This window comes from Aptenodytes patagonicus, chromosome 3 (assembly GCF_965638725.1).
Source record: "Aptenodytes patagonicus chromosome 3, bAptPat1.pri.cur, whole genome shotgun sequence".
NCBI classification, from domain to species: Eukaryota; Metazoa; Chordata; class Aves; order Sphenisciformes; family Spheniscidae; genus Aptenodytes; species Aptenodytes patagonicus.
The window spans coordinates 17,048,352-17,074,548 of NC_134951.1; the positions used below are offsets into that span (position 1 = coordinate 17,048,352).

Consider the following 26,197-nt stretch of genomic DNA (forward strand, 5'->3'; position numbering starts at 1 on the left):
TACTGCTGTTTAAAATACATAGTGTCACATTCGTGATATTTGCTTTATGTTGCGATAGTAAACGTAGTTGGTAAAATTTTGCATTTCACTTCTGACAACTTTTTTCACTTGTATTTTCTCAAGCAATGAATCTCCGGTCTTGGTGTCCTTTTCAGTGTCCCCGTTCTTATAATTGTAACAATTATAAAGTATTTCAGAAAGCCACGTTTTTACATTTTATGTTTGGAGGGTAGAGGAGGAGGGGGAAGGGAGGAAAATAAATGCTTTTGAAAGCCTGAAGACATGAGTCAATTCCAACGTTTATTATTTATAATTTATTTCATGAATATTTGGGTATGTGACTCACAATTTCTTTATAATATTTTAGTAATCAAAACAAAGTATTCTCAAACTTGAAAAGTGTTTGTTAGCTTCTGTATGTGTTAGACTAAGAAATTATTCTCTATGTGAGGTCATTGAGCATGTTTAGTAATATTGTCTGAATATTGTCCAATTTGGTCATGTGGCCCCCTTTTTATTTTTTAATTTTATTTAGAAAAGACTATCCCGAAAATTCTGCTCCAGTGGAAAGTCTCTGTCTACAGAGAAAGAGTACAGCAAAGGGCCAGTAACAATATTCTTTGCCTGTAGAAGTTTTATGAGTCACAATCTGTGGCACGTAATTCTGCGATGGTTAGATTTAATGTAGCCTGCAGCAAATTTTGTTACTATGGATCTGTATCTTTAAAATCATCAGGATTAATACCTTATAAAGATGTAACCTTCTGGTGATGGTTTTAAAATAATATGGTGGAAGGTTGAATTCATTTTCCTCGCTTTCCCTTTTTTTGTTATTTAATTGAATGACACTTGTTTTATGTGGTAGCATTTTTATATGTGGGTCATGCTTTTTTGACATTTTACACAGTTTCAGAAAAAACTAAGCAAGCTAGAAGAACAGCTCAGTAACGAATTACAAGCCAAAGATGAACTAGAACAGAAGTACAGGTGAGACTGTTTTGACATGTTTGGTATGTTTATAAAGAAGTTTTATTACACCTTTTGTTTTTGAATGCTTTAAGGGGATTCCCAACCCTGCAAGCAGACCTCACTGTAAATTGCTGGCTTAATTCTTGCTACTCCTGTGACTAGTTGGGTTGTTTTTGTTTGTTTGTTTGTTTTTGCCTTAACTCTCCATAAGATTCTCTCTATTGTTTAATTTCCCCAGTTCTTGAAGTTTCATGTGATTGCTGAAAATAGAGTATCTTACATAAAATTAATCAGTCACATCCAAACATTCTAATTTCTGTATAATAAGCAGGGTTTAAAAATATTTTTCAAACTTCTTCAGGTCTACTAATACTCGTTTAGAGAAGATAGTGAAAGAGCTAGATGAAGAGGTAAGTCTGTAGTTATTTCTTATTGGAATTAGAACTTTTAACATTTGTGTGTGGCTTTTTTCCTTAGGAAACAGCAAATTACTTTGAGTAGCTGTGTATTTATAGCAAGTAATACCAGTTGATTTCCTGATAGTCACAAGCCTGAAATTGTTGTCACTGTTAAAACATTTTCATTGTGATTTCAGTACTACAACTACACATTTGTTTCCAGATCTGTTTTTTACCATGCTTTTAATTTGGAGGACAGCGTAATATGAATAATCCATATACAATTCTAATAACTGAAGATGTGAGAGTAATGTTGCTAGAAGAGGAAGCCCATTCTTTGCACTGTTCAAACAGTGTCAGTGAAAGGACCCTCTTTCTTGCCCAGCTTTGCACTTTAGTGCTACTACAAATTTGTTACATCTTTAGTGGATGTGTAGAACTTAATGTACTGCTCATCCAGGTGCATGTTGAGACCTTACAGTACACATATGTTTCTGTGCTTCCTGAGTCACTGCTAGGTTGGTTTACCAGATTCATCAAATCCAAATGATCACACAGTTTTTAAATTGTAAAAGCTCCTGGCCATAGTCATCCTGGGCTGGATTTGACCATGTGTTCTGATACGCTGTGTCTGTGGCAGGCAAATACTGTGTCTTTCTCCATTACAAACTAAACTGAGTGTGAGAGCTGTCTTTTTGTCATTTAAAGATGATACATACATTCTTCTGTATGTAATTAGTGGTGTTTTCTTAAAAATATATGCAGATAACTTCAAGGAAGAACGTAGAGTCTGCAGTCAGACAGTTAGAAAGAGAGAAGGCTCTTCTTCAGCATAAGAATACAGAATACCAGAGAAAAGCAGAACATGAAGCAGATAAGAAACGCAATTTGGAAAATGAGGGTATGTTGAACCATGCTTGCAGGGTTCTGTTTTGATGTGGGTCTTTAAAAGATAAATAAATGAAGTATAGCTCAAATTAAAGCTTTTTCATGACAGTGATTAACAATGTTGAATTTTTTTTGTTATAGTTAACAGTTTGAAAGACCAGCTTGAAGATTTAAAAAAGAGGAATCAGAACTCTCAAATATCCAATGAGAAAATCAATCAACTGCAAAGACAGGCATGCCAACTTTATTTTATATATTTTAAAATAATAGCTGTTTGAACTACAGGTTTTACTAGTAGTGGAGGGAGTTAAAATGTGTAATGAAGTTTTAAAAGCTGTTCTTTCTTGTCATGTTTTGGTGTTCAAAAGTAATCTTAAAATACATTCCTTTTTTATTTCTTTAATCCATAAAATCTAGTATTCTGTAGTAGAAATGGTAGATGTTATATTTTAATTGTTTCTGAAGTATGTTTTTATCAACCCTTAGTTGGATGAAGCCAATTCTTTGCTGCGATCAGAGTCTGATACTGCAGCCAGGTTAAGGAAGAACCAGACAGAAAGCACAAAGCAAATACAGCAGCTGGAAGCTAATAATCGAGAACTACAAGATAAGAACTGCCTGCTAGAGAATGCTAAACTCAAACTGGAGAAGGACTTTCTCAATCTTCAGTCAGCTCTAGAATCAGAAAGGAGAGATCGAAGTCATGGATCAGAGATTATCAGTGATTTACAAGGTATTCCCACAAGTGTTCTGAAGTTAAGCTTGCTTCTCATTTCGGAAATAAAAATAGGTTTTGGTGATGTTACTTGAGCTTCAAATTGTGACTAGATTCGCGTGCTGTTCTATACAATGTTCTGTAAGTGTGGGCACACATTTAAGAGAAAATGTGTGATAACATTTATAAATGTTTTGATAACTTTTAAAATCACCCTGAAGGGAGATGTTCTTAATAATCAGAATTAGAAGCTGTTACATTTGAAAATTTTTATCTCTAAGTAGATACAGTACATTCTTTTTCCACACACTGCCCAGCCTCATTAATGTTTTGGTCATTTTTAGGTCGAATATCTAGCCTAGAAGAAGAAGTAAAAAATGGAAAGAGTGCATTAGCCAAACTGGAAACGGAGAAGAGACAATTGCAGGAAAAACTTACAGATTTAGAAAAGGTAACAGCACTTCTAAGTGAACATTGGTGTTACATTCTTACGGAATTTTTAAATTTGCACTTTTATTACTTAAGACATGGAGACAAAATCTATGCAAAAAATAAGCCTTGTTTTCAGTGTTTATTCTTTTTCTTTGATTTTTTTTTTGTTTATTGTTTTTGCTTGGGGAAAAAAAGACAGCATTTCCCCATTTACGATCCCTTAAGATCATAATACATTATACTTCTAAAGTACATGTACTCCAGCGTGTAGCTTAACAGTGCGGAAGTAACACTTAATTTCACCTGATTTTTTTTTTTTTTTTTTTTAACTCTCAGTATTGCCAAAAATAAAAAAGCTTCTGCAAATTTTTTGACAAATTTGTCATTTAAAACAAAAATGTTGAAAACATTCTCCAGTAAACTTAATCTCTGAGCCGCTCTTATTACAGAATGTTGGTTGTTAAGGCACTGATTCTGTAATTGTTTGCAACTGGGGATGTCATTGTGCATTTTTGGAGGACTTTGCCATCCATAGAAAAACATTTGTAGAAATGAGTTCTCTGTTAGGTCCCTTGAGTCTGAGCTGTCTCTTCTACTCTTAGCATACTTCCAAGCAGCATGTTACTGTTGTCTGAAATTTTTTCTTTAACCTGATGTATTTAATGTTTTATTTTGATGTAATTTCTTCTTGAACAGGAAAAGAGCAACATGGAAATAGATATGACGTATAAATTCAAAGTTATGCAGCAGAACCTTGAACAAGAAGAAGCTGAACATAAAGCCACAAAAGCACGATTAGCAGACAAAAATAAGATTTATGAGTCTATAGAGGAAGCAAAATCTGAAGCCATGAAAGGTATATATTTGACATCATAGTTGGACCTAGATGTAAATTATACAAAGTAGGTAATATAATCTTTTAATGCTAGTGGAAGCCTAAGTGTAGGCTTTTTTCCTTGATTCCCCTGTTCTTTTTAAATGTAATTAATGTCGTAAAAATCAGTCGTAGTCCCTTTGTCCTTGCTTTGCGAGGTTAAAGACTCACTGTTTTAGTCTCGGAGTAAAACAGGTTCTCCATTGCACACACAACTAATTCATGTTCTGTGCTAGTGTATTCTGAATTAATTGTTCTTAAACTTATATTACTAAAACGGCTTGAAACATTTTTGTAAAGAGCTTATCTGTGTTCTTACTCAGTGTACTCATACCTTTTTGTGTCTTCTTAAAAAAGAAGTCAGCAACTTAATTTAAATATGTAGATCAGATAGAGTTAGAAATAGCAAAGCCTTTGCTAGGCTTCCGTAGTCACCGTGCGTATTCTGGTGCATCTCATGACAATTGAAATCTCTTGGAGAGAGGGATAATTGCCAAACAATTCCAGAAGATGGCTCTTACTTTGGAATTAAATGGCATATGTTTATTGCAGCTACTTAAAAAGCTACCTACAGATCCTGTCCTTCCAGATGTTCAAAAGAAGCGCAAATGATTTCAGCAGTAATGGCTGAATCACTTGGCATATCACATTCCCAAACAGCTTCAACTCTTTAAATGATTTCAAATTGTCATAGTCAAAGCAACACTTCAGTAGATTTAGATGGATTATTTTTAAAAATCCACCCTTTTATCCACCTCAGATGTGTTGCAGATAAACTGGAGTTACCTTGAAACTCAAAAGTAGGAAATAGCTATCAGTCAGGAATGCTTGCAAAAGCATCCTCTGGGAGTGGGTTTACTGTGAAAATTTTAATGAATCGCTCTTCAGCAATCTTTCCCTTCAGCGTTAAAAGGTTAAACATGTTGCTTATTGTTAATATGGGATAGACCTCCTCCTCCCCTCGCCCTCCAGAATCCCCTGGTTTACGCTGACTGATGTCTTAAATCTCTTGCTTCACAGAAATGGAGAAGAAACTTTTGGAAGAGCGAGCTTTAAAGCAAAAAGTAGAAAATCGGTTGTTAGAAGCTGAAAAGCAGCGCTCCATGTTGGACTGTGATCTCAAACAATCACAACAGAAAATCAATGAGCTTCTTAGGCAAAAGGATATACTAAATGAAGATGTAAGGAACAATGACAAAAGGAGTCTTGAGTGGAACCTGGTTTTCAATGTCGTAATATTTTCCCTGTTATAGCTATATTTAGGAATGTTTGTAAATGAAAATGGCAGCAAATTTTTCCTTCTCTGTATTTGGAGCTTTAAAAAGTCTACTTTACGGAATGTGGTTTCGTTTTTCTGAAATATTTCAGTGTTATTTATCTTAAAAAGTTTTTCTTCTGGAATGTAAAATGCTGTGAGATTGACAGGGAAAAACTGGCTTATTTATTGTGTGCTAATGCAAATTCAGGAAACAGCTTTGACTTATCAAAAGATGTGAGCACATTGTACAAAAGTGTAGAGGAAGTCAATAAGAGACACTATTTAAATGTTGCTTTCCTGTGTAGGTCTGTAAAATTCACAGGTTTCTGTTTATTTTTCAGGTAAAAAACCTGACATTAAAAATAGAGCAAGAAACGCAGAAGCGCTGTCTCACTCAAAATGACCTCAAGATGCAAACGCAACAGGTCAACACCTTGAAAATGTCAGAGAAGCAGTTAAAACAGGAGAACAACCACCTTCAGGAAATCAAATTAAGTCTGGAAAAACAAAATAACGAACTGCGCAAGTATGCAGAGTTGCTCTATATTTTTTAATAATGTTACTGATGTGTAATGATTTTTTGGCAAAAGCTGAGAGCAATATTAATTTTAAAAATCTGCTGCACAGAATATGCTATCCTACAGTGCAAAACTTAATTGTTGTTTAAAATAATTTACAGTGACTCTAGTTGAGATTTGCCCTAGTGATTCAGCAATGTATAGATTTGTAGTAAAAAATGTTTGTTATCCTGAAAAGCTTAAAAAACCCAGCTTAAAAACAAGAGTGTGGGGACTTCAGAGAAACACTTATTTAATAGAAAGTCTAGGTACTTTTTTTTTAAATTACGTAGGACTTCAGTTAAGAGGAAAGTTACTGGCATTACTAGTCCAGGAGAGCTTATTAGAGTTGGAAATGAATACTAATACAGAGCTGTGAAGCGTAACTATTGGAAATATCCAGTACTAAAGATGTGTAAACACATCTGTTGGGCCTTCAAATAGGAGTTGTGTTAAATCCCAGCAGTTCTTCAAGCAATATTTGCACCTGATAATAAGTAAATAGTTTTTTTTTTAACATAAAGAACATTCTTTTGAATGAAAAGAGAAGTTTAGCACATATATCAGATGAATCTTGTTCTTAGCTCCTTTATGACTTCTGATGGTTTATCTCCTTGTGCTTTCTATTTTCTGTCAGCAAGAGGCAGTTACTCACCTAGAAGGCGGCTACATGTGACGGTTGCTGTAATGTGAAACACTGGCAGAAATCTTTTCTGCTACATTACTGTTCTTTGTTATGGACTGACTAATTGACTTTCTGAGTTGTTTTAATAACAGATGAATTAAAGAAATTATGCATGTCAAAGAATACAGACATGTTTTCACAGACTGAGCTGTAGCAAATGAGAGACCCAAAACAATCTGTCAGATCAGTGACATTTTACATGGAAATAAGATTCTGTTGGTGGCCGTTTGCTTTATCAGTGTCTCTTACTGGTTAAACTATGTGACACTGTTGTAGTTAGTGTGTTAACAATATTAAACTGATTTCTTATTAGTGCAATTTTCTCAGCTGTGCAAGTGAAAAAGAGAGCTGGTACCCAGAGGAAGCCTCAGGTTTAATTGCTTACCATACTTTGGTCAGGAAATGACTGAAAATCTTAAGAGTACGAATGCTGTCTTTTCTATTTATTGGTTTGGAATATCTTCGTATCTTTTCTTTTAAAGTATGTTATTCCTTTCTAGGGAACGTCAAGATGCAGATGGACAAATGAAAGAGCTTCAAGACCAACTTGAAGCTGAACAGTATTTCTCGGTATGTTTTATGCTGCTTTATTTTTATACTAATCTGTTTACTAAGTACAAGGTTAGCTTTTCTTCTTCCTTAGCCATCAGGTGTTTCACATCTCTAACCTAAAGCTAATCCTTTTTCTTGTGTCTGTCTTTAGTCTTGTCTGCAGCCTTGTCATCACTCCTTGTTCTTGATTATTGAGCAGTGTGAAAGAGTTCGTGTTAAGAAATGTCACAGCTTTGGAAGGGAGTCCCAAACACGGTTTAGAGGGAGGGGAGGAGTCAAGCAGCTCATTTTCCCCCAATGTGAATAATTTTCTGCATGTTTCAAGCCTTTTGCATTCAGCATCTCGTCCATGCTGCATGGAAGAGAAGAGCTGTATTCTCAGAATCACACGGTGTGACAAAACACGTGTTTAAGGCTTGGAAGGAAATTTTCGCATTACAGCCAAACTTGGTAGAGATCTGTGGTGAGTTGACCTTGGCTGGATGCCAGGTGCCCACCAAAGCTGCTCTATCACTCCCCCTCCTCAGCTGAGCAGGAGAGAGAAAATGTAACAAAAGGCTTGTGGGTCAAGATAAGGACAGGGAGAGATCATTCATCAGTTACCGTCATGGGCAAAACAGACTCGACTTGGGGAAATTAACTTAATCTATTGCCAGTCAAATCAGAATAGGGTAATGAGAAATAAAAAATAAATCTTAAAACACCTTCCCCCCACTTCTCCCTTCTCCCTGGGCTCAACTTCGCTCCCAATTTTCTCTACCTCCCGCCTCCAGCAGCGCAGGGGGATGGGGAATGAGGGTTGCAGTCAGTTCATCACACATTGTCTCTGCCGCTCCTTCCTCCTTGCTCTCTTCCCCTGCTCCAGCGTGGGGTCCCTCCCACGGGAGACAGTCCTCCATGAACTTCTCCAACGTGAGTCCTTCCCACAGGCTGCAGTTCTTCATGAACTGCTCCAGCGTGGGTCCCTTCCACGGGGTGCAGTCCTTCAGACACAGACTGCTCCAGCGTGGGTTCCCCACGGGGTCAAAAGTCCTGACAGCAAACCTGCTCCAGCGTGGGCTCCTCTCTCCATGGGTCCACAGGTCCTGCCAGGAGCCTGTTCCAGCATGTGCTTCCCACGGGGTCACAGCCTCCTTCAGGCATCGGTGGACCCCATGCTCCGGCATGGGGTCCTCCACAGGCTGCAGGTGGATAGTGGATATCTGCTCCACTGTTAACCTCCATGGGCTGCAGGGGAGCTGCAGAGTTGTTCCTCTCACATATTCTCACTCCTCTCTCCAGCTCCAGTTGCTGTTGCGCAGCAGTTTTTTCCCCCCCTTCTTAAATATGTTGTCCCAGAGGTGCTACCACTGTCACTGATGGGCTCAGCCTTGGCCAGCGGCGGGTCCGTCTTAGAGCTGGCTGGCATTGGCTCTATCAGACATGGGGGAAGCTTCTAGCAGCTTCTCACAGAAGCCACCCCTGCAGCCCCCCGTTACCAAAACCTTGCCACACAAACCCAATGCAAGATCTGTTGGGAGTTTTTGCTTTATTGTGGTAAGGTAGAACAGAATAAATAGGTATTGTACTTAAAAATCATCACTAGCCTATGGAGGTTAATTTATATTAACAGTGCACAGCCAGTCATACTGCAGGTAGAGCCCAAAAGCTTTGTTTCAGAATTAAAGGAAACTTAAGATTTTACTGTGGTCTTTAGGTCAGTGAGGAGAGGACTGTCTGAAGTTTTAGTAGATCAAAAAGTTGCACACAGTAAAGGAGAGAAAGGGGGAGTTGAGGTCAGTTGACCACTGTGGATAGACCAGAGACAGTCTGTCTTGAAATCCCTGCACTAAATGCACTTGCAGCTGTCTGTCACTTTACCTGTATGCAGTCATTTGAGTGTACAGAGCAATATAATTGTTCTTTCATTCCCTTAAGAACTCTAGATTTGTATCCATTTCACAAAAATTTGAATTTCAAGTGCTTTTCTAATCTCTTTTTTCCCTTCCTCCTATACTTTGTGCTCTTTAACTGTGATGTTGTTTTAATGGATTTGTATTGTTAAAATCTAAATTCTACCTCCTTCCCTCCCTCTGACAAAGATCTGAAATAGTAGAAAAAAAAAATTACTGATTTTCCTTGTTTCTGGTACTTCTATTTTCTGTCAAATAGTGGTATTCACATTGAGAGTCTCTTTAACAGTAAGTTTACAAACATATAAAATGCATATCGTACATCTATCCATTCACAAATACACAAGTTAAAAAAAACCACAATAAAAAAGTAAAATAACCAAAACATATTTGGGAATGATGATGACATTTAGTAAAATTTAGAGAAAGCATTGCACAATTATACTCTAATTGAGTGTGTGATTAAAGAATTGCATACGCTGTCCTCTTGTATAATTTTTTGTGTACCTGCAAGCTAGAATATGCAAGTCACGTCCTTTTCTATCCAACTTTAAATTCTAGACTCTGTACAAGACGCAAGTTCGAGAACTTAAAGAAGAATGTGAGGAAAAGACCAAACTTTGTAAAGAAATGCAGCAAAAGATACAGGAGTTACAGGATGAGAGGTAGATTTTACTAGTCGTATTACTAATACATTTTTTGTTTTAGTCTTTTCCCCACCACACACACACACACACCCCACCCCACCCCCCCCACCATAACCTCCCATTTTTTGAGTTAATAGTATGTACCAATCATTTGCAGAGATTCCTTGGCTGCTCAGCTAGAGATTACTTTGACAAAGGCAGATTCGGAACAACTTGCACGTTCCATTGCTGAAGAACAGTACTCTGATTTGGAAAAAGAGAAGATTATGAAAGAGCTGGAGATTAAAGAGATGATGGCTAGGCATAAACAGGAACTCACTGAGAAAGATGCCACCATAGCCTCTGTGAGTAATACGAATCATAATTTTGGTAGAGGTTTACCTGGGCTTGAGTTTTATTTGCAGTTTGAGTTATCCATTGTTATTTAGCATACTTAGAGGTAAGTGATATACAAATATATCTGACATTTTAAAAGTATTTATTTTCCGTGAATGAAATTAAAAAAAAAAAAAAAAAATCTCTTATCATGTTTCTTCCATGCATCTCTCTGACTGTTCTTTCTTCTGCGCCCCTACCCCTCTTACAGCTAGTCCTCTTATCCTGGTTTCACTCTGAAGCATTTCCTTCTGTCCTGTAATGCTTTCACATGCCAAATGTGTTTTGTTACATAGACACGTGTACTTTTTGTTTTGTAGTTGGAGGAAGCAAATAGGACACTAACTAGTGATGTGGCTAATCTTGCTAATGAGAAAGAAGAACTAAACAATAAACTGAAGGAAGTACAAGAACGTATGTATTCTCTGAACCAAATGTAACTTAATTTGAAACCAGTTTTGTTCTTTAATAGTACTGTTGTCTTTTGTAATGAACTTTCATAGATTTTTTTTTTTTTTAAATTATCTTGCTACAGAAATTACAAAGCTAAAAGAAGAAGAAGCAAATGTAGGAAATATTAAAGCACAATTTGAGAAACAGTTGTTGAATGAAAGAACATTGAAAACCCAGGTAAGCAAATGTATCTAAAGGAATGAAGAGATAGTGTTCATGAGTCAAATATTTTTTTAATAGAAAACCTTCCATGGTAAACTATCTATATATACCGTTAACACCTTATTCTTTTTTGCCTTGAAACAAAATATATTGATTTTTTTTTTTTTTTTTTTTTTTTTTGCTTCTACTAAGTAGACTTTCAGTGTAGTGAAACTGCATCCTCATGATTTATTATAGAGGAACTCCTAATCCAGTTGCAGTCCACCAGCAAAAATCTTCATTTCAGTCAAATGAATTCATATTTTACTGGTTTCCATCTTGATTTATATTCCTCTGTAAGTTCCATAAAACAGTATATTTCTGATTTTAATCCAGATTGTTTTTTAGAACAAGTGGCATTTTAATCCAAAGATACATTTTCGGGCTAGCTGATGGAAACAGAAGAGAATATTTAAATGAGCAGAAGTGTTCAAAGCAAACGCTTGCTTAAAGTGAAAATGGCATCATTACCTTCTTTTCGATTTTGAGTAGTACATTGAATTAAAGCAACTTTATAGTACTGGATATGCAGGCATCTTAGTTTACACATAGATGAAAAGTGTCTGTTTGTGGATAGCAAAGACGACTCTTCACGATATAACTCTGTGTATTTATTGGTGTGGTTTTTGTCATTTTTTTTTTCTTCCCTATGGGAAGGCTGTGAATAAATTGGCTGAGATCATGAATCGGAAGGGTCCAGTCAAACGTGGAGCTGATACTGATGTACGGCGGAAGGAAAAGGAAAATAGGAAACTGCATATGGAACTGAAGTCTGAACGAGAAAAGTTAACCCAGATGATGATAAAATATCAGAAGGAAATCAATGAAATGCAGGCGGTAAGATCCTTTTGCAAATATAAACATCGATAGCATTTTCTGTAATTCTCATTGAATTGATACAGGCTTTAAGGTAGTGTATGCAATCTCTATTCCTGAATTTCCTGTGGCCAAAAGAAATACACAGTATATATATTGAGACTGGCTTCAAAGTCTGCATAATTTTCTTATGTTTTCTCTGAGTAACTGAGTATTGTGATAATAGGAAATCTATCTTTACAGCAAATAGCAGAAGAGAGTCAGATACGGATTGAACTCCAGATGACTCTGGACAGCAAAGACAGTGACATTGAACAGCTTCGTTCACAGCTGCAGTCATTACACATTGGTCTAGACAACAGTAGTATAGGCAGTGGGCCTGGAGATGCTGAGGCAGATGATGGATTCCCTGGTATGTTAATTTTATTAATATTTCTGCATTAATTGGTTTTCTATCAGTGTTTTACCATAGAAGCTGAAGTATTAAATTAACGCTCTGATGATTCTGTGGCTTTTCATCTTCAGGTGTTTCTACCATCTTATTAATGCTTTGATAGTGATAGCTATCCACCTACTAACTAAATCTGTCTGTAATCATACTTCATCTTACATTTATTTAAAGAAGTTTCTTTTAAAAATTCTATTGTACCCCATGAAAACTAAATATTTTTTTCCACTTGATTGTGGTGGTTACTTTGCAATTACTGTGTTGTGTGATGAAATGTAAAACTAATACTCTCTTCTTAGAGATTCTATTTTGACTTCTTTTCTACCTTTTTCCTCCTTTATGCTTTATGTTTAGTCCATATCACTCAATCCCACACTATGGAATCCATGTCTTTTACCTACCAGCACTCTTCTACCTCTGTCAGTATTGCCACTAAGCCTTCCAGTTCTCGCATGCTTCTCGATTCTGATTCTGACTCAGAGGAAGAACCTTTGTCTTGTTCCCACAGCCCTACAGAAGTTGATAGCACAGGTGACATCCCTGAGAACTGTTTGGTTTTGTTCTTACTGTCTCCTTTTTCTCTGTTTCAGAACTAACACTATTAATACATTATTAAAAAAACCCCAAAAAACAAATCTGGCAGTAAACAAACTGCAGTGGCAGTAAACATTGCAATCCAAGACATGAAAAAGTTTGCATGAACAAATAACTGGTCTGTTTTCTCTAAATGTTTATGATGCTTGCTACCATTTATAAAACTACCTTTTTTATTAAAGCATTGAATAAATGAGCCTTATGGCTTTGTTTACAAGGTAGCCTCTATCCAGTATCTGCAGCTATTTTTATGACCCTAAGATACTGGATACCAAAAAGTCAAATCTTTGTGGTTAAGTGAAGTGTGGAGACATCTAACTCCTCACCATCTAAATGTACATTACTTACTCATAGAAATTCAGCCTTCTGAGTATTACATTGTTTTGCCTTATTTTGAATCTTATATTTGATTCTCATATGGTAAGGCAAGCAAAATTTATTCATTTTTCCAGATATGTAAAGCATATAATGAAATGATACAGCTCTGGTAAAACAGAGCTTTGTTTTACTAATTCTGTATTCATTTTATATGACTACACATACACTGTGTTGAACAAAACTTCTGTTTAGTGTTAATGTCAGAGGTGGGTTTTTTAATTAGATTCAGATTTCTGTATTTCACTTGAGGTTCCTTTAAAGTGTGAATACCTTTCCACTCAAGGCAAAACTTGTTTTGGAATATTGACATTACTTCATCAAACTAGAGTAAAGAATAATGCATTTCCTCTTTTTTCTTCATTATCTGGTTTTTGCTCTGAGGCTTCTAATAAAAGAATTTTTAAGTACATACATAATTTTTTCCTCACTAGCTGCTGTTGTAGTATCTGCATGGTTTTGTTTTGTTCTAAAGTAAAAATCATAACTAAACTAGGATTTTTTTCTGACATAATTACAACAGATTTGAGGTATGATGGTTGTGTTTTGTTGGTTTTTTCCCTCCTAGTACTTATAAGCATGTACTGTGAAAATTTTGGAATATTCTGGCCTTTCCCTGATCTGCTAGTATAGAATGGACACCAGAAGTGAAGAAGTGTAACCAGAAACTCTCATTTTGTCCAATTTCATGCGATAGTATTAGAGATTACAGAGAAAAATAGGAAAAATATTAATGCATTTTTTTTTCACACCATTAACAAACTATACATGCTTCTTGGATCTGGGGAAGAATTTTTTGCATGAGCATTATGCTTGCTACCCTTTGTATCAGGTGTAGTTGAAAGGAACCATTTCAAGTGGCAGGTATGAGGCAAAATATACGTTATAGAACTACTTCGTGTGCTCGGTATGTATGTTAAAATGTGTCATAAAGAGCAATGCTTACAGAGCAATAAACCTTGAAGACAGCGCATATCTGAATAAATAACCTTGCTTCAAGTCTCTCTATACAAAGTGAGAATTCTGTGAATATCTAATAACTGTTTGTTACGCTATGTTAAACATGGGCAGGATCTTGCAAATGCTCTCTGATGAGAAAGAAAATAGCTTTTGCAATTTTGGAGCATGTTTATACTCCCTTCATGGTTTTGTGTTTGTTAATACTTAAGGCTTCAGTATTTTTGACTTGGAAGTTCCTCAGCAGCAGTAGAGGTTATCTGCTAGGGTGGGAAACTCATTAGGAAAATATTATTGCAATTGAGTAGTTCCTCTTAATAAAACATAGGGGAAAGAAATGCTTGTATTAAGTGCAGCTATAAAAATAGGGTCAAAGGCTATGCGATACTATGTATTACCAAGCACTAGGAAAGCGTGATCCTGGTGAGCTTTTGGTTACTACTGAAATGTGTGTGTCAAACAACCACTGAGCTGTTAATACTGTTGATAAATCCAATCTGACTGACGTGCCAGTGTAATATGAAATATTGCAAGTGAGTGAAAGGGCAGTTGAATTTAGGCAAGGCCTAACGATTAGCCAAAAATAACTTATTTTGGATTAGAACGCCTAGGAGATTTAGGCAGAGTTAGAAAAAGGAAAAACTGACAGAGCAAAAAATATGAATTAGAATACTCAACTTCTGAAATTTTACCCGGCATATAGAGGATATAGGTTATTGGTGGTGGTAGTTTGCCTTTTTTTCTCTTGAACTGGATGTTGTGTGGTCTGTACTAATATCTTCAGACGCTGTTTTAAAACCTAAAGGTTGATAGACATAAGCATTTTAAGTCTTGAAAGATTTACTAAAGGGAACGTGTGTGCTATAATTGCAAGTTTGCTCTTCCCCTTCTTCCTTGTGCCTACTACTTTTTTGTGATTGCATTGTTGGTTATTGGCTGTATTCAGGAATACATGATTTAATTTATTCCTACACATTTACTGTGATAAACTTTGCAAGACCTTGTAGCTTTAAATAGTTCATGTTCTCATGTTTGCTCTGTTGCTTTATTATTGATCTTCGATAACTACTTTAAAATGCACAGTACTCTCAAAAATAATATTTTGTGAATGTTTATGTTCTTAATATATATCTTTTTTTCAGAATCACGATTGGAAGGCTGGCTATCACTGCCTGTTAGAAATAACACTAAAAAATTCGGATGGGTTAAAAAGGTAAGAAAACCAGATTTATGATCTTCTTTCATCTATAGTCTGGATTTTAAACTTACTGCAGGTTTTAAACACTTTAATTTTTCTTTGATGTATGTTCTCTCATTAATTAAATGTATAAAATGTGTTAGCTGGTATAGCTATGTCTGAGAGGAGCAGGTTAAGACAATTGTAATAGGTTAAGACACTTTGTCCAGCCAGAGGTGAGAACAGCCATTCATGATCTTCAAACGTTTGTACATTCAGCCATAAGCATTCCCAGCAGTATTACATAGCTGGAATTCAGCAGAGTCTGGAAGCAGATGCCCTTGGCAAATTCTTTATTTAGGAGATAAAGCTAACAACTACTCATCTTCCTTGTGCAGCCTTCACTTGTTTACTGCTTTTCAGTAGCCTCTTTGATGGGTCTTTGCCCAAAGAGTAACTACACAGTTTCATACCCGTTCACTTACTGCTCAGTCAAACTGTTCATTCTGGACAAAATTCTGGAAATAGGAGGTCTTCTAGGTAACTAGCTTTTTTTATGAAAATTGCTAGCAATGCTGGTAAGTATAACAGTGATCTTTGTGAGTATGATCCCTATTAGTTGTGAACTGCACATGTAAAATAGGCATCATGACAGTTACTCTTACTACCAGTCCAAGTAAAATACAAATGAAAAGCTTTTATCTTACTTTCTTCCAGACTTTCATTTTTATCTCTTCGTAGGTACTTAAACCTGTTTAAATATCAGTTAATCTGATAACATAAATGGGTTTATCGGGTAATCAGAATTCTGTATGTTGTTCAATGAATTTACTGGCAAATCACGGACTTAGAATATAGTACTACTATTGTCCATTTAGCTACCATTTAATAAAATTGTAGAAAGATACTGCTGTGTCATCTGTGGTAATTGCTGTGACATCTTTGACATCTATGATGAGCTTGATTAAAACATATATTTCATCCTTTTCTGTCTCTTAACAGTATGTAATTGTAAGCAGTAAGAAGATCCTGTTCTATGACAGCGAACAAGATAAAGAACAATCTAATCCCTATATGGTATTAGATATAGAGTGAGTATTGCCACGTGAGATTCCTTCTTCTGATTTTTAGGTGAACTTTGTTGGAAAGACTTTGACAAAAGGCCTTTTGAGGTCCAGTCTGGGAGCGCAACATCAAATGGGGCGTACTTTTGCAATTTGAACTACAGAGCTGGGAGCTTAAGTACCCATTGTAGGCAGCGGTGCAGCAGTAGTGTGGTGCTCAAGTCTGATAGAGGTAGAGCTCTGTTGAGCTCTGATGTAACTGAACTGCTTCCACTAGCTCAGCTAGACCTACCTCACATACACATTGTAGCAAAAAAGCTAAGAAAACTGTAGCGGAGAGGCTATGATTTTCAGTGTTTGTACATTTTCACTTACAACATGTCTTTACGGGTGGGTTGTATAGTTAATTAATTTGTTTTCTTAACTAATACAGAATGTGGATATTCAGAGGTTAGAACATGGGGAGAGGATTGTGTTAGAAAGCTACCGGCAATCGTTAAAGTCACGTGATGTTGATTTTTCAATGCTGTCTTTTTTTTTGCAAATATAGCTGGATACTTGTGACTTCTTTTTATTTAGGGCTTTTGGAAGTTCACGTGCAGGATTGAGCGATAGGACTTTAATCAAGTGATTAGAAACTTGTACTGACAAATCTTTAATGGCTCTAAGTCTTAACGTGGTGTGTTGTATCCTAACTTAATATGTCAATTTAAACTTATCATTTTGGTAACATTAATTTTTGTCCTTATTGAAATAATTTCCTATAGCAAACTCTTCCATGTCCGACCAGTCACTCAGACTGATGTGTACAGAGCAGACTCCAAGGAAATTCCTAGGATATTCCAGGTATTCAGTAATAAATTAATGTTTCTAGTGTAACAAAGATGGCATTTCACACATCGTCAAAAATATTTTCATAACTTTTTCTAATGGAATATTCACTAAAAGAAGAACTTGAGAAACACCCATTCCATTGTATTTCCTCAGTCTTTCTACTTAGTCACTCTGAATTTCTGTTTGTCATATAGGACTACTGATATTATTTTGCTTTGATTTTAGATTCTGTATGCTAATGAAGGAGAGAGTAAAAAGGAACAGGAATTTCCCGTGGAGCCCATGGGAGAGAAGTCAAATTACATTTGTCACAAAGGACATGAGTTTATACCTACTCTTTATCACTTTCCAACCAATTGTGAAGCTTGTATGAAGCCACTGTGGCATATGTTTAAACCTCCTCCTGCTCTAGAATGTCGCCGTTGCCATATCAAATGTCACAAAGATCACATGGATAAAAAAGAAGAGATTATAGCACCTTGCAAAGGTAAATAGCAGGTATTTGAATGTGCATATAGTCACTGGAGTCACAGGGCGTTTTAATAGATCAGAGGATTCTAGTAGTGGTTTGACACCAACTAAACATAAGCAGGTAGGTTTTTCTTTTGTTAGTACGTAGCCATCAGAACCTTTCTAGGGGTGTCTACACGAGGATCAGCTCACTGCTGTGAGTTAACGGCATGTGGCCAATATACGTACATACCTGCTGTGTTGTCAGCATCATGCAGTAAAGCATGGTAGTTGTAAAACTGCTCACACTGTGTGTTGTGCTGGATTGCTATAGGAAACGATAGTGTTGCTGCATGTTATGAAATAGATGATATGTGGTGAAGTTTACTCCTTGTGACTAAGGTTACATAGTTTCTTGGGCTCAGGCACACCTCTTTGTGTTACCCTTCCTTGTTTTTTCCATGTGAGTGTGTATCTTCCACAGTACTAAGTTGTTACCCTCTAAATGTAAGGAGGAGGCGCTGTCAGCAACCAGGAAACATAAAGTTTGGCAAAATCTGGTTCACTTTGCTTTTGATTTCTGCTGATTTCTCTTTGTGTTGACTGTGAGAGTATGGTAATCTGGCAACTAATTTTTGATGTGGGGATGTGTTTAGAATAATAACAATATTCATTTTCATTTTAAAAATTCTTATTACAGTGTATTATGATATTTCAACGGCAAAGAATCTACTACTGTTAGCTAATTCTACGGAAGAACAGCAAAAATGGGTGAGCCGACTGGTGAAAAAAATACCCAAGAAGCCTCCAGCACCAGACCCCTTTGCTCGATCTTCTCCCAGAACTTCCATGAAGGTACAGCCAAACCAGTCCATCAGACGACCAAGTCGACAGCTTCCTCCAAACAAACCAAGGTGATACAAGAGCTGCTATTTAGTTTATTGTTTTTAATTGTAGTAAAATGTTTGTCGTATACATTGACAAGGACAGTTGACCACAAATGTTGTTGCCTACTGACATGTGATCTAGCATGTCATCTTCTATAAACCTCAGTTAAGTTATAAGAAGAGTCACTATGTTTGTTCCCTTGTTTAAAGGAACTTGCATTACCTGTTAGTTAACCCTACCGTACTGATAATGTATCCTATTGCTCTTATGTGTAATAGGCGGAACTTGTAGCATTGTCTGTAGCCTAATAGTTCCTGTGAACTGGCAGCTGGTAGGGAAAACGGGGTTTAACTAGGCAAAGGGTCAGTGAGAGGGGTGTGAAGATTTAAAAAAAGAAAAGAAAAAGGAAAAAAAGGTTGAACAATTTTCAAGATGGCTACTACCATACCTGATTTGAAGTTGAGCAATGAAGTTAGGTGTTTGTGGTTCTGATGAACCTTGGAGAGAATTAGGTGCCTTCAAAAAGCACTCTAGAAGGCCTTACATGTAGCAAAAGGCTACACGTCTTTTGTTTCTTATTGCTTGGTTTTGAGGCGTGTGTTTGAATTCCTGCCCTGCTCTAAGGTTAGACACCTGATTGCGGATTTGTATGTTAGAGTGTGTTTCATTTGACCAAATGTATATATCTGTGTATGACTCAATTTACAGTTGATATTTAGGAAGAGTTGTTTTCAGGATTCATGTCCTCCTAGTGTAGAAAAGGAGCATACGGCATGCTCTTGGACATCTACAGTGAAAAGCTAGTTCAGATGAATCTCACTTTTTGCGTCTCTGCCCATGCGGGTTCCACAGCGTGGAGCCCCTTGCTGCAGTGGTAAGCACCTGTCTGAGCATCACTCACGCTTTCTGCAAGAGCGCAGGAAGATGGGAGGTGGGGGATCACCATTTGGTCAAGCGGCTGGAGCACTTACCAAAGGGTGGGAGAATTGGTTGCAATTCCTCATTCAGCCTAGAAGGACTCATGCTCATGTCTCATGATTCCTAAGAGAATAGTCTTACCAAGTTCCTCTGATTTGGGAAAAAAAAATCCATACAAAAAACGGTAATCTATTACTGGATCGGTTTTAAGGAGCAAAATCCTATACGGTATTGTGGGAGTGATAACATTCTGCAGGTGGAGCTTATGTGATTGCACAGTACAGAATTTCTGGGTTTTTTCAGTTTGCTTTTTTCATCACCTAGAGTACTAGCTAATTCTTGGTTATATCAGTCCCCAGTTGTTGACAGCCTGTGAAAAGTTTGGTCTGACTTGTTTTGTTTGTTGCAGTATTCCAGCAGCAATGGACAGGTCAGCAAAGGCTTAACATTTTTCCCCAGAGAGGTAATTTGGCAGTGGCTAGACAGTATTGCTCTCCTTGTGTCTGTGACCAGACTGCCTCCAGTATCTAAGCTGGCTGGTTGAAAACTGGGTTGGGTGAGTTGCCAGAGTTACAGTGGGGAATGCAGCGTTAAGTGTGCTCTTACTGCGATGCTGCTGTTATCCCAAAACAGCCTTGCGCTACAAAGAGTTAGATCTTAAAAAAACAAAACTGGTATTTTAAGTGTGGAAATGCGTAGTGAAAGGACTCAAAGTGACTTAATTTCACTTCTCTCCTAACTTCCTGACAGTCTGATTTTTTTTTTTTTTTTGTCATTTACTTTACATACTTTAAAAGAAAGTCTGACCTCATAATTTGCATTTTAAATTATTAGGTTTTTTGATTATAACCATGAAGGTAAAAAGTTCTTTAGTTACTACTTAGGGACTGATTATTGAAGGGTTTCTTTGTGCAAAACTAACCAAAATATCAGTGATTGGATTGAAGCATGAATCAAGGAAATATTCATGACAACTTGTGGGACAAGTAAAATGCTTTTCTTCTGTATAGTGTTTACAATCTAATTCATCAGTTTTATTCTGTTTCTTATTGTTGACATATAAAGGGTGTACTATAAATTCCGATTCTTTTTCGACAGCTGTTCTTAGGTGCTCATAAAATAATTTTTCTCCTTATAGCACCTTCTTTCAATCTTCATGACGTTTTTTACAAAATGTTTTCATAACACAGTATTTACTCTTACCCTTCCTTTTAGTTGTGGTCCTCCTCCAGTCCGAATCAGTCTGTAGTCATTTTTTTTTCTATCTCTATGTTTTTCTATCCATATATTTTGTAATGGTGGAAAAAGGAGGAGGATGAACATTCTTATGCGTAAACCATTTTATTCTTGTAATTAAACTTTCCAAGTTAGCTTTGCAAATGTACCTAACAGATGGAAAAGTGTAGTTCTGTGAGGTCATCTCACCTGTCGCCTTATTAATGCAGGTCTGTCAGACCAGTGGAAATTTGTACAGATTTAAACACTTTTAATTAGAAACCACATACTTATAAATTACTGTAATTGCTGTGGCCAATTAATATTTGACTGGTGCCTCTATGAGGCTTTTGTCCAAGGGCTTACCGTATGGAATAATTAATTTTCTGTTACAAACTTCATTAAGAATGAAGGTCTAGTTGCCAGTTAAATCTGGGGACTGAGTGGCTGGGGAGAGGCTGGAGAGGCCCTGGCAGCAAGGCAGGCTCTGGGACTGCACCAAGAGGAGCGCAGCCGGACGATTGAGGGAAGAGATTATCCCCTTCTGAGGGGAATAAGGGGCGGGGGGAGAGATGGGCCCTCAGATTCAAGCCAGACATTGACAAACTGGGGAAAGTCCAGCGGAGGCCACCAGGATGGTCAGAGCAGAGGCTTGAGGGAGCTGGGCTTGTTCAACCCAGATGAAGGACGGCTCCAGCGGGGTATCATAGCAGCCTGCCCCTGCCTGTGGGGAGGGTATCGAGGAGACGGAGCCAGGCTCTTCAGTGCTGCGTGGTGGGAGGGTGAGAGACAAGGGGCTCAGTTGAACCAAGAGAGATTCCAACTGGGATAGAAGGAAAAGCCAACGCAGACAGTTGGGCAAGGAGGCAGGCTGGTGAGGCTGGACAGGCTCCATCCCTGGAGGCTTTCAAGACCTAACAGGACAAAGCCTTGAGCAGCCTGGGCTGACCTTGTAGCTGACCCTGCTTTGAGCAGGAGGTTGGACTTAAAGACCTCCTGAGGTCCCTCCCAACCTGCACGGTCCTATAAATGCTGCCCTTGTTAGGAATTTCACACAGTGACTGTTCCTCCAAGGTTTTCATGGCTGTTGTTCTTCGTGATGATTTAAGAAAGGGCAAACCAGTTTTTGATACAGACCATACAATTTCTGCTTATCCATTCAATTGGATTGTGCCAAAAGGATAATTCCAAATTGAAAAAAATCAACTTTCGTGTATTTTAAGGTCTAATAAATTCTTTAAGTGTGTTAGAAATTACAATAGCTGTAGTTTATAATAAATGAATATTGAGCCTTTTCAGGGATATGTCACATTTAAAAGTATAAAAACTTTAAAACCTGAAAACCCCTGAAACCCATTTTGTTTAAAGCATGTGATTAACTATATTAAACACTGTAGCGTGTTTTAGTTAAAACACACTGAACTCTCTGTTAGGGTAAGGCTTCTATCTCTGCCTGCTACGGTTGGCATATAATCCTGATTTAAAATCCATTGAGCTCACTGGAGGGATGACTAGACTGGGTTTCATTTCTTGCAGCTATAGCAATTGAGAAGTTAGTACTTAAGATATTTGTCGAAGATCCTTTGATAACAACAGGAAGAGATGAATGCCTCTAGACAATGATTCATCCCATCCCAAAATAAATGCCTAAAGTAGGTAAAATGACTCATTTGCTGACAAGGTTTGCCTCGCTTGCTTTCTTTGTTCTGTATTGACCATAGAAGGAGCGCAGGCAGCAATGCCTAGAGAACAAGTTGATACATCCTCTTTTTTGGCATTGCTTAGCTTTAAAGAATGAGCTACAGGATAGCTGTACAGCGTAATCCCACTGTATTGGGGATATAGTAAAATCCTACTGTATTTCTTTGTAAATTCAGATGACGCTATTTTATTTGATATTCTGTTCAGCAATCAAAATTATTTATTTTATTGGAAAAATGGTTAGCCTTGCGTTATTGTCTGGAAAGGGATAGCAGGAGAGCATAAAACTGCGCCGCAGTCAACAAGAACAGCAGCAAAACAGAAAGCAGCTAGTTTTATGAAATCTTTTCTGCTGAAATTTTTTGGGGAAAAATCAATATGGTAAGTGTTCTATAGAGTTGAATGATTTGTGAGATAAATTTCCAATGAATACAGTATTCCTGGCTTACATGAACACTAACTGAATCTTCATATTCCGTGATAGGCAAAGGAAGGAACCCACCTACCTTAACACAGTCTTTTATTTAAAAAAGTTTAGTGATAACAAATGGAATTTTGAAGTCTTTTATAGAAGCGTGACACACGTTAAACATCAAACCCTCCTGTTGCAGATTACTTGATCTGGCATTTAAGGACTGGGATTGGTCATTTGATGATATTGATGATATTGATGGTGATGATGATGATGATGACGATGTTTTTGATTTCTGAAGAAGTATAAGGGGTAAATCTAAATAGTGAGGAATGGATTTGTTTGCCTTTGAATACAGCATGCTATGTTGGATTTTGTTTCTCAAAGCAGAGAAATACAAGATCTCATTTTAATATTTTAAACAGTAAAAATGAGATTCTGTTCACGATGTCGATGAATTGTTAGAGGAGTCATTTTCATTAAAATGATGTTGCCTTTGTCAGTGTTTTTATTTTTCTAATTTTAGATCTTTATTCAAAATTCATGTCTGCCTGCCCAAAAAGAAAATATCTCCTGTTGTCAGAGTAGTTGCTCATCTATAGTGCTAATACTGCTAACCTCTGCAGATAATTTTTGAAGGCTAAAAGGGAGATTGTAGGAGTTGGATGTTTAGCTGAAACAGAATTGGTATTTACAAATACTTTTCATTTTTAAGCTTTTAACATAAACTGACTGGTCTATGGCTAGCAGACATGAAATCACCGGAGTTCTGCATTTTGCTTTTCTACCTGTGTTATGAAGTGAATTTGACTTGGCTTTTCTTTGCAGTGCTGTGCTTTTTGGGTACCTAACCACGCGTTTGAAAACTACATAAACAAATGGGCTTTGCACCTTCTGTGATACGGTTTCCTTGGCTGCTTTAGAACAGATACGGCCGTTTTATTGATCTAATTTGTCCCCTGGCTTACTTAAATATGCAGTGTGAATGTACTGGAAATAGTGAATAACTATTTTATAGTTCTCAGTGTTTAATCATTTTACATGTTGATGCAATGTTATGGTTACACAGGAAAAAAAACCTAAATGTTAAATTCCTAGGAATTCTTTTAAATAGTACGTAAGGTGTGTCTCAGCCTTATGGCAATGGGCATATGACAGCAGCACTAGGGCTGCGCCTCAGCTGTGTACTCAGTTGACTGAGATACCAGCTCTTGTAGAATTTAACTGGCTTAGTGTTTACAGTAACAAGCATTACGTTAATTAAATATACTGCATCTTTATGTATTAAAAGCTTACAAATTACTAATCTTTTAGAAGTGACTATTACATTGTGCGTATTGTACTTTACCCTCATATATTATAAGGGGGTTTAATTGATTTGGGATCATAATGCGTAAGGATGTGCTATACTTAAGTAACGGTGCTGTTGATGCAGAGGAATGACGTTTCTCCCCAGTATGCTGATGAGCCCATCTTGAATGAAGACTTTGTCAGATTTACGTTCGTTGCATTTACTGACCAAACTTCCTGCTTCTTTTTCAGCTAACTGCTTTCCGTGAATGCAGACACAACTCAAGGTGATGATTTTCTTCCCGTTACAGCAAGACTGAAACATATCCCAAAATAGATTAAAACTATATATTTTCCTGAGAGATTGTGCTATATATATCAGAGGTTTACATTTTTGCTGCAATATAAATTACTAATCTCTGAGGGTTTTCCTGTATTCTCCTGAGTGACTGATCGAATGAGGAACGGTTGGTAAATAGTAAAAGGATATGTTAGGTAACCTTTTAAACTCTGTTCCACAAAAGCTTTCTTGGCAAGACACATACACTACATTTCATAAAAGGCTCAAGAGGAATGAATATTAAAACGGAAGAAACTGACTTTTCAGCTTTCATAAAGATGCCACCAGCATGTCTGCAAGAAGAACAGGAGGAAGATCCACCATAGTGATATAGACTGCATCTGTAAGAAGCGACCATTATACTGTGTATATATATTGTACTGTAATACTGCAAGAGGGTTTTAAAAATCTTTCCACTTTATTTTTTTATGCTTATTAATCAGATACCGTTACTTATTGCAGTTGCAACTATGCACTTGTATAAAGCCATAATGTTGAAGTTTATATCATTCATACACGTCTATCAAAAGCTGCATGTCAGTGTTCAGCAGCTAGTATAAGTTTGAAGTATATACTAGTTTCAGCTACGTCATCATGGGCAGTCCTGTTTTACCTGTCTAATTGCCTTAATTTAATTTTTTTTCAAGTTTTTTGCCCATTCTCTCTATTTAAGGAAAAAAAGGTTTACCAGCTCTTAGGATGCAATTTTGCTTTGTGGCGGAAAAAATAGTGCACTATTTTTACACCTAGTAAGTATATCAATGTCAGCCTATTTTGAATGTATATCGACTGGTTTTGAGGGTGGAGAAGTGTTGGTTACAGAAACAATGTCTGATACCATTGGAATTACTAGACCATTTGCTTGTACATGTAACTGCTCATCCAGCCCTTTTTACAAACCTCAATATTAGTTATTGACTTATATTAACCCTCATTAAGTGCTATGAAACTTCATTTTGCCTTGTTTTTGCATACTCTCCTAGATGTGTTTTTTATTTCTGGAAAAAAGAAAAAGAATCTGTGACTATTTTTACATTTCACAATATCTGAGGACTGTCACAAACTTTAAGAAAAGTAAAACATACTGTAGATGTATTTTAAATCTGGTTCTCTAGCACATAGCTGTAGACATAGATAAATATTTCAGTAGTGTGTTTTGAGAACTGATAGCTGGGAAGAAGGCCTCAGAGGCACTTAATCTGACTTTTTTTTTTTTTAACTTGGAGTTGTACAAAAAATATAATTTATGTGGGCTCATTCATGATGTGTTCGTAATTATCCCAGAAAATGCATGTTTTATACAACTACAGTATGCGAAGTTAAACATATTGACAGTAAAAAAATGTAGTCTCCTATTTGGTCTCTTTATATATATAAATATATATATATATTTAAAATATATATATATAAAAAAATATTGTGTGGGAGTGCAGTAATTTAAAATATGATCTAACACTTCAATGAAGGAGGACATTTCACTTTAAAATTTTGTTTGTTTGTTTTTGTTTTTTAAAGAGTGTTGAAATGTTTGGAAGGATAGGACCATGATTTATTTAACACTATCATGAAAGGTGGACTTGGAAACACTGAAATACTGAAAATGAATAAATACATTTACATTTTGTAACCTCTACCACAGTTCAGCTTTACAGAGCCAGAATGTATTCAGTCTTCTATTTATGCACTCGCAAAGTAAAGTGTTGTTTGTGAGTTCTTAAATTCAAAACTAAAACTTTCATATCATTTCTGCTAGGTATTCTAACCCAGCGCACAGCTACAGTGTTTTTCCCTGCTTGTTTTGATTTGCAGAAGTACGGTATAT

General features: G+C 36.7%; 1 protein-coding gene across 3 annotated transcripts in view; it reads left to right on the plus strand.

The window, feature by feature from the left end:
• The window catches only part of ROCK2 (Rho associated coiled-coil containing protein kinase 2), a 104,419-nt gene extending 79,794 nt beyond the window's left edge, over positions 1 to 24,625 (plus strand). The window contains exons 11-34 of one of the 3 annotated variants that reach the window (XM_076332773.1): positions 908 to 987; positions 1,331 to 1,379; positions 2,133 to 2,268; positions 2,397 to 2,488; positions 2,742 to 2,988; positions 3,315 to 3,421; positions 4,099 to 4,258; positions 5,297 to 5,457; positions 5,876 to 6,060; positions 7,277 to 7,346; positions 9,782 to 9,885; positions 10,025 to 10,211; positions 10,563 to 10,656; positions 10,778 to 10,872; positions 11,554 to 11,733; positions 11,956 to 12,124; positions 12,515 to 12,691; positions 15,229 to 15,299; positions 16,266 to 16,354; positions 17,095 to 17,173; positions 17,387 to 17,648; positions 18,312 to 18,525; positions 22,945 to 23,057; positions 24,288 to 24,625. In XM_076332773.1, the coding sequence (XP_076188888.1) occupies positions 908 to 987; positions 1,331 to 1,379; positions 2,133 to 2,268; positions 2,397 to 2,488; positions 2,742 to 2,988; positions 3,315 to 3,421; positions 4,099 to 4,258; positions 5,297 to 5,457; positions 5,876 to 6,060; positions 7,277 to 7,346; positions 9,782 to 9,885; positions 10,025 to 10,211; positions 10,563 to 10,656; positions 10,778 to 10,872; positions 11,554 to 11,733; positions 11,956 to 12,124; positions 12,515 to 12,691; positions 15,229 to 15,299; positions 16,266 to 16,354; positions 17,095 to 17,173; positions 17,387 to 17,648; positions 18,312 to 18,525; positions 22,945 to 23,044 (3,108 nt within the window). In that variant the 3' untranslated portion in view covers positions 23,045 to 23,057; positions 24,288 to 24,625. The remainder of the gene's footprint in view (positions 1 to 907; positions 988 to 1,330; positions 1,380 to 2,132; positions 2,269 to 2,396; positions 2,489 to 2,741; positions 2,989 to 3,314; positions 3,422 to 4,098; positions 4,259 to 5,296; positions 5,458 to 5,875; positions 6,061 to 7,276; positions 7,347 to 9,781; positions 9,886 to 10,024; positions 10,212 to 10,562; positions 10,657 to 10,777; positions 10,873 to 11,553; positions 11,734 to 11,955; positions 12,125 to 12,514; positions 12,692 to 15,228; positions 15,300 to 16,265; positions 16,355 to 17,094; positions 17,174 to 17,386; positions 17,649 to 18,311; positions 18,526 to 22,944; positions 23,058 to 24,287) is intronic. The other 2 variants (XM_076332774.1, XM_076332775.1) reach the window with 2 other exon arrangements.
• The last annotated feature ends 1,572 nt before the right edge of the window (positions 24,626 to 26,197 follow it).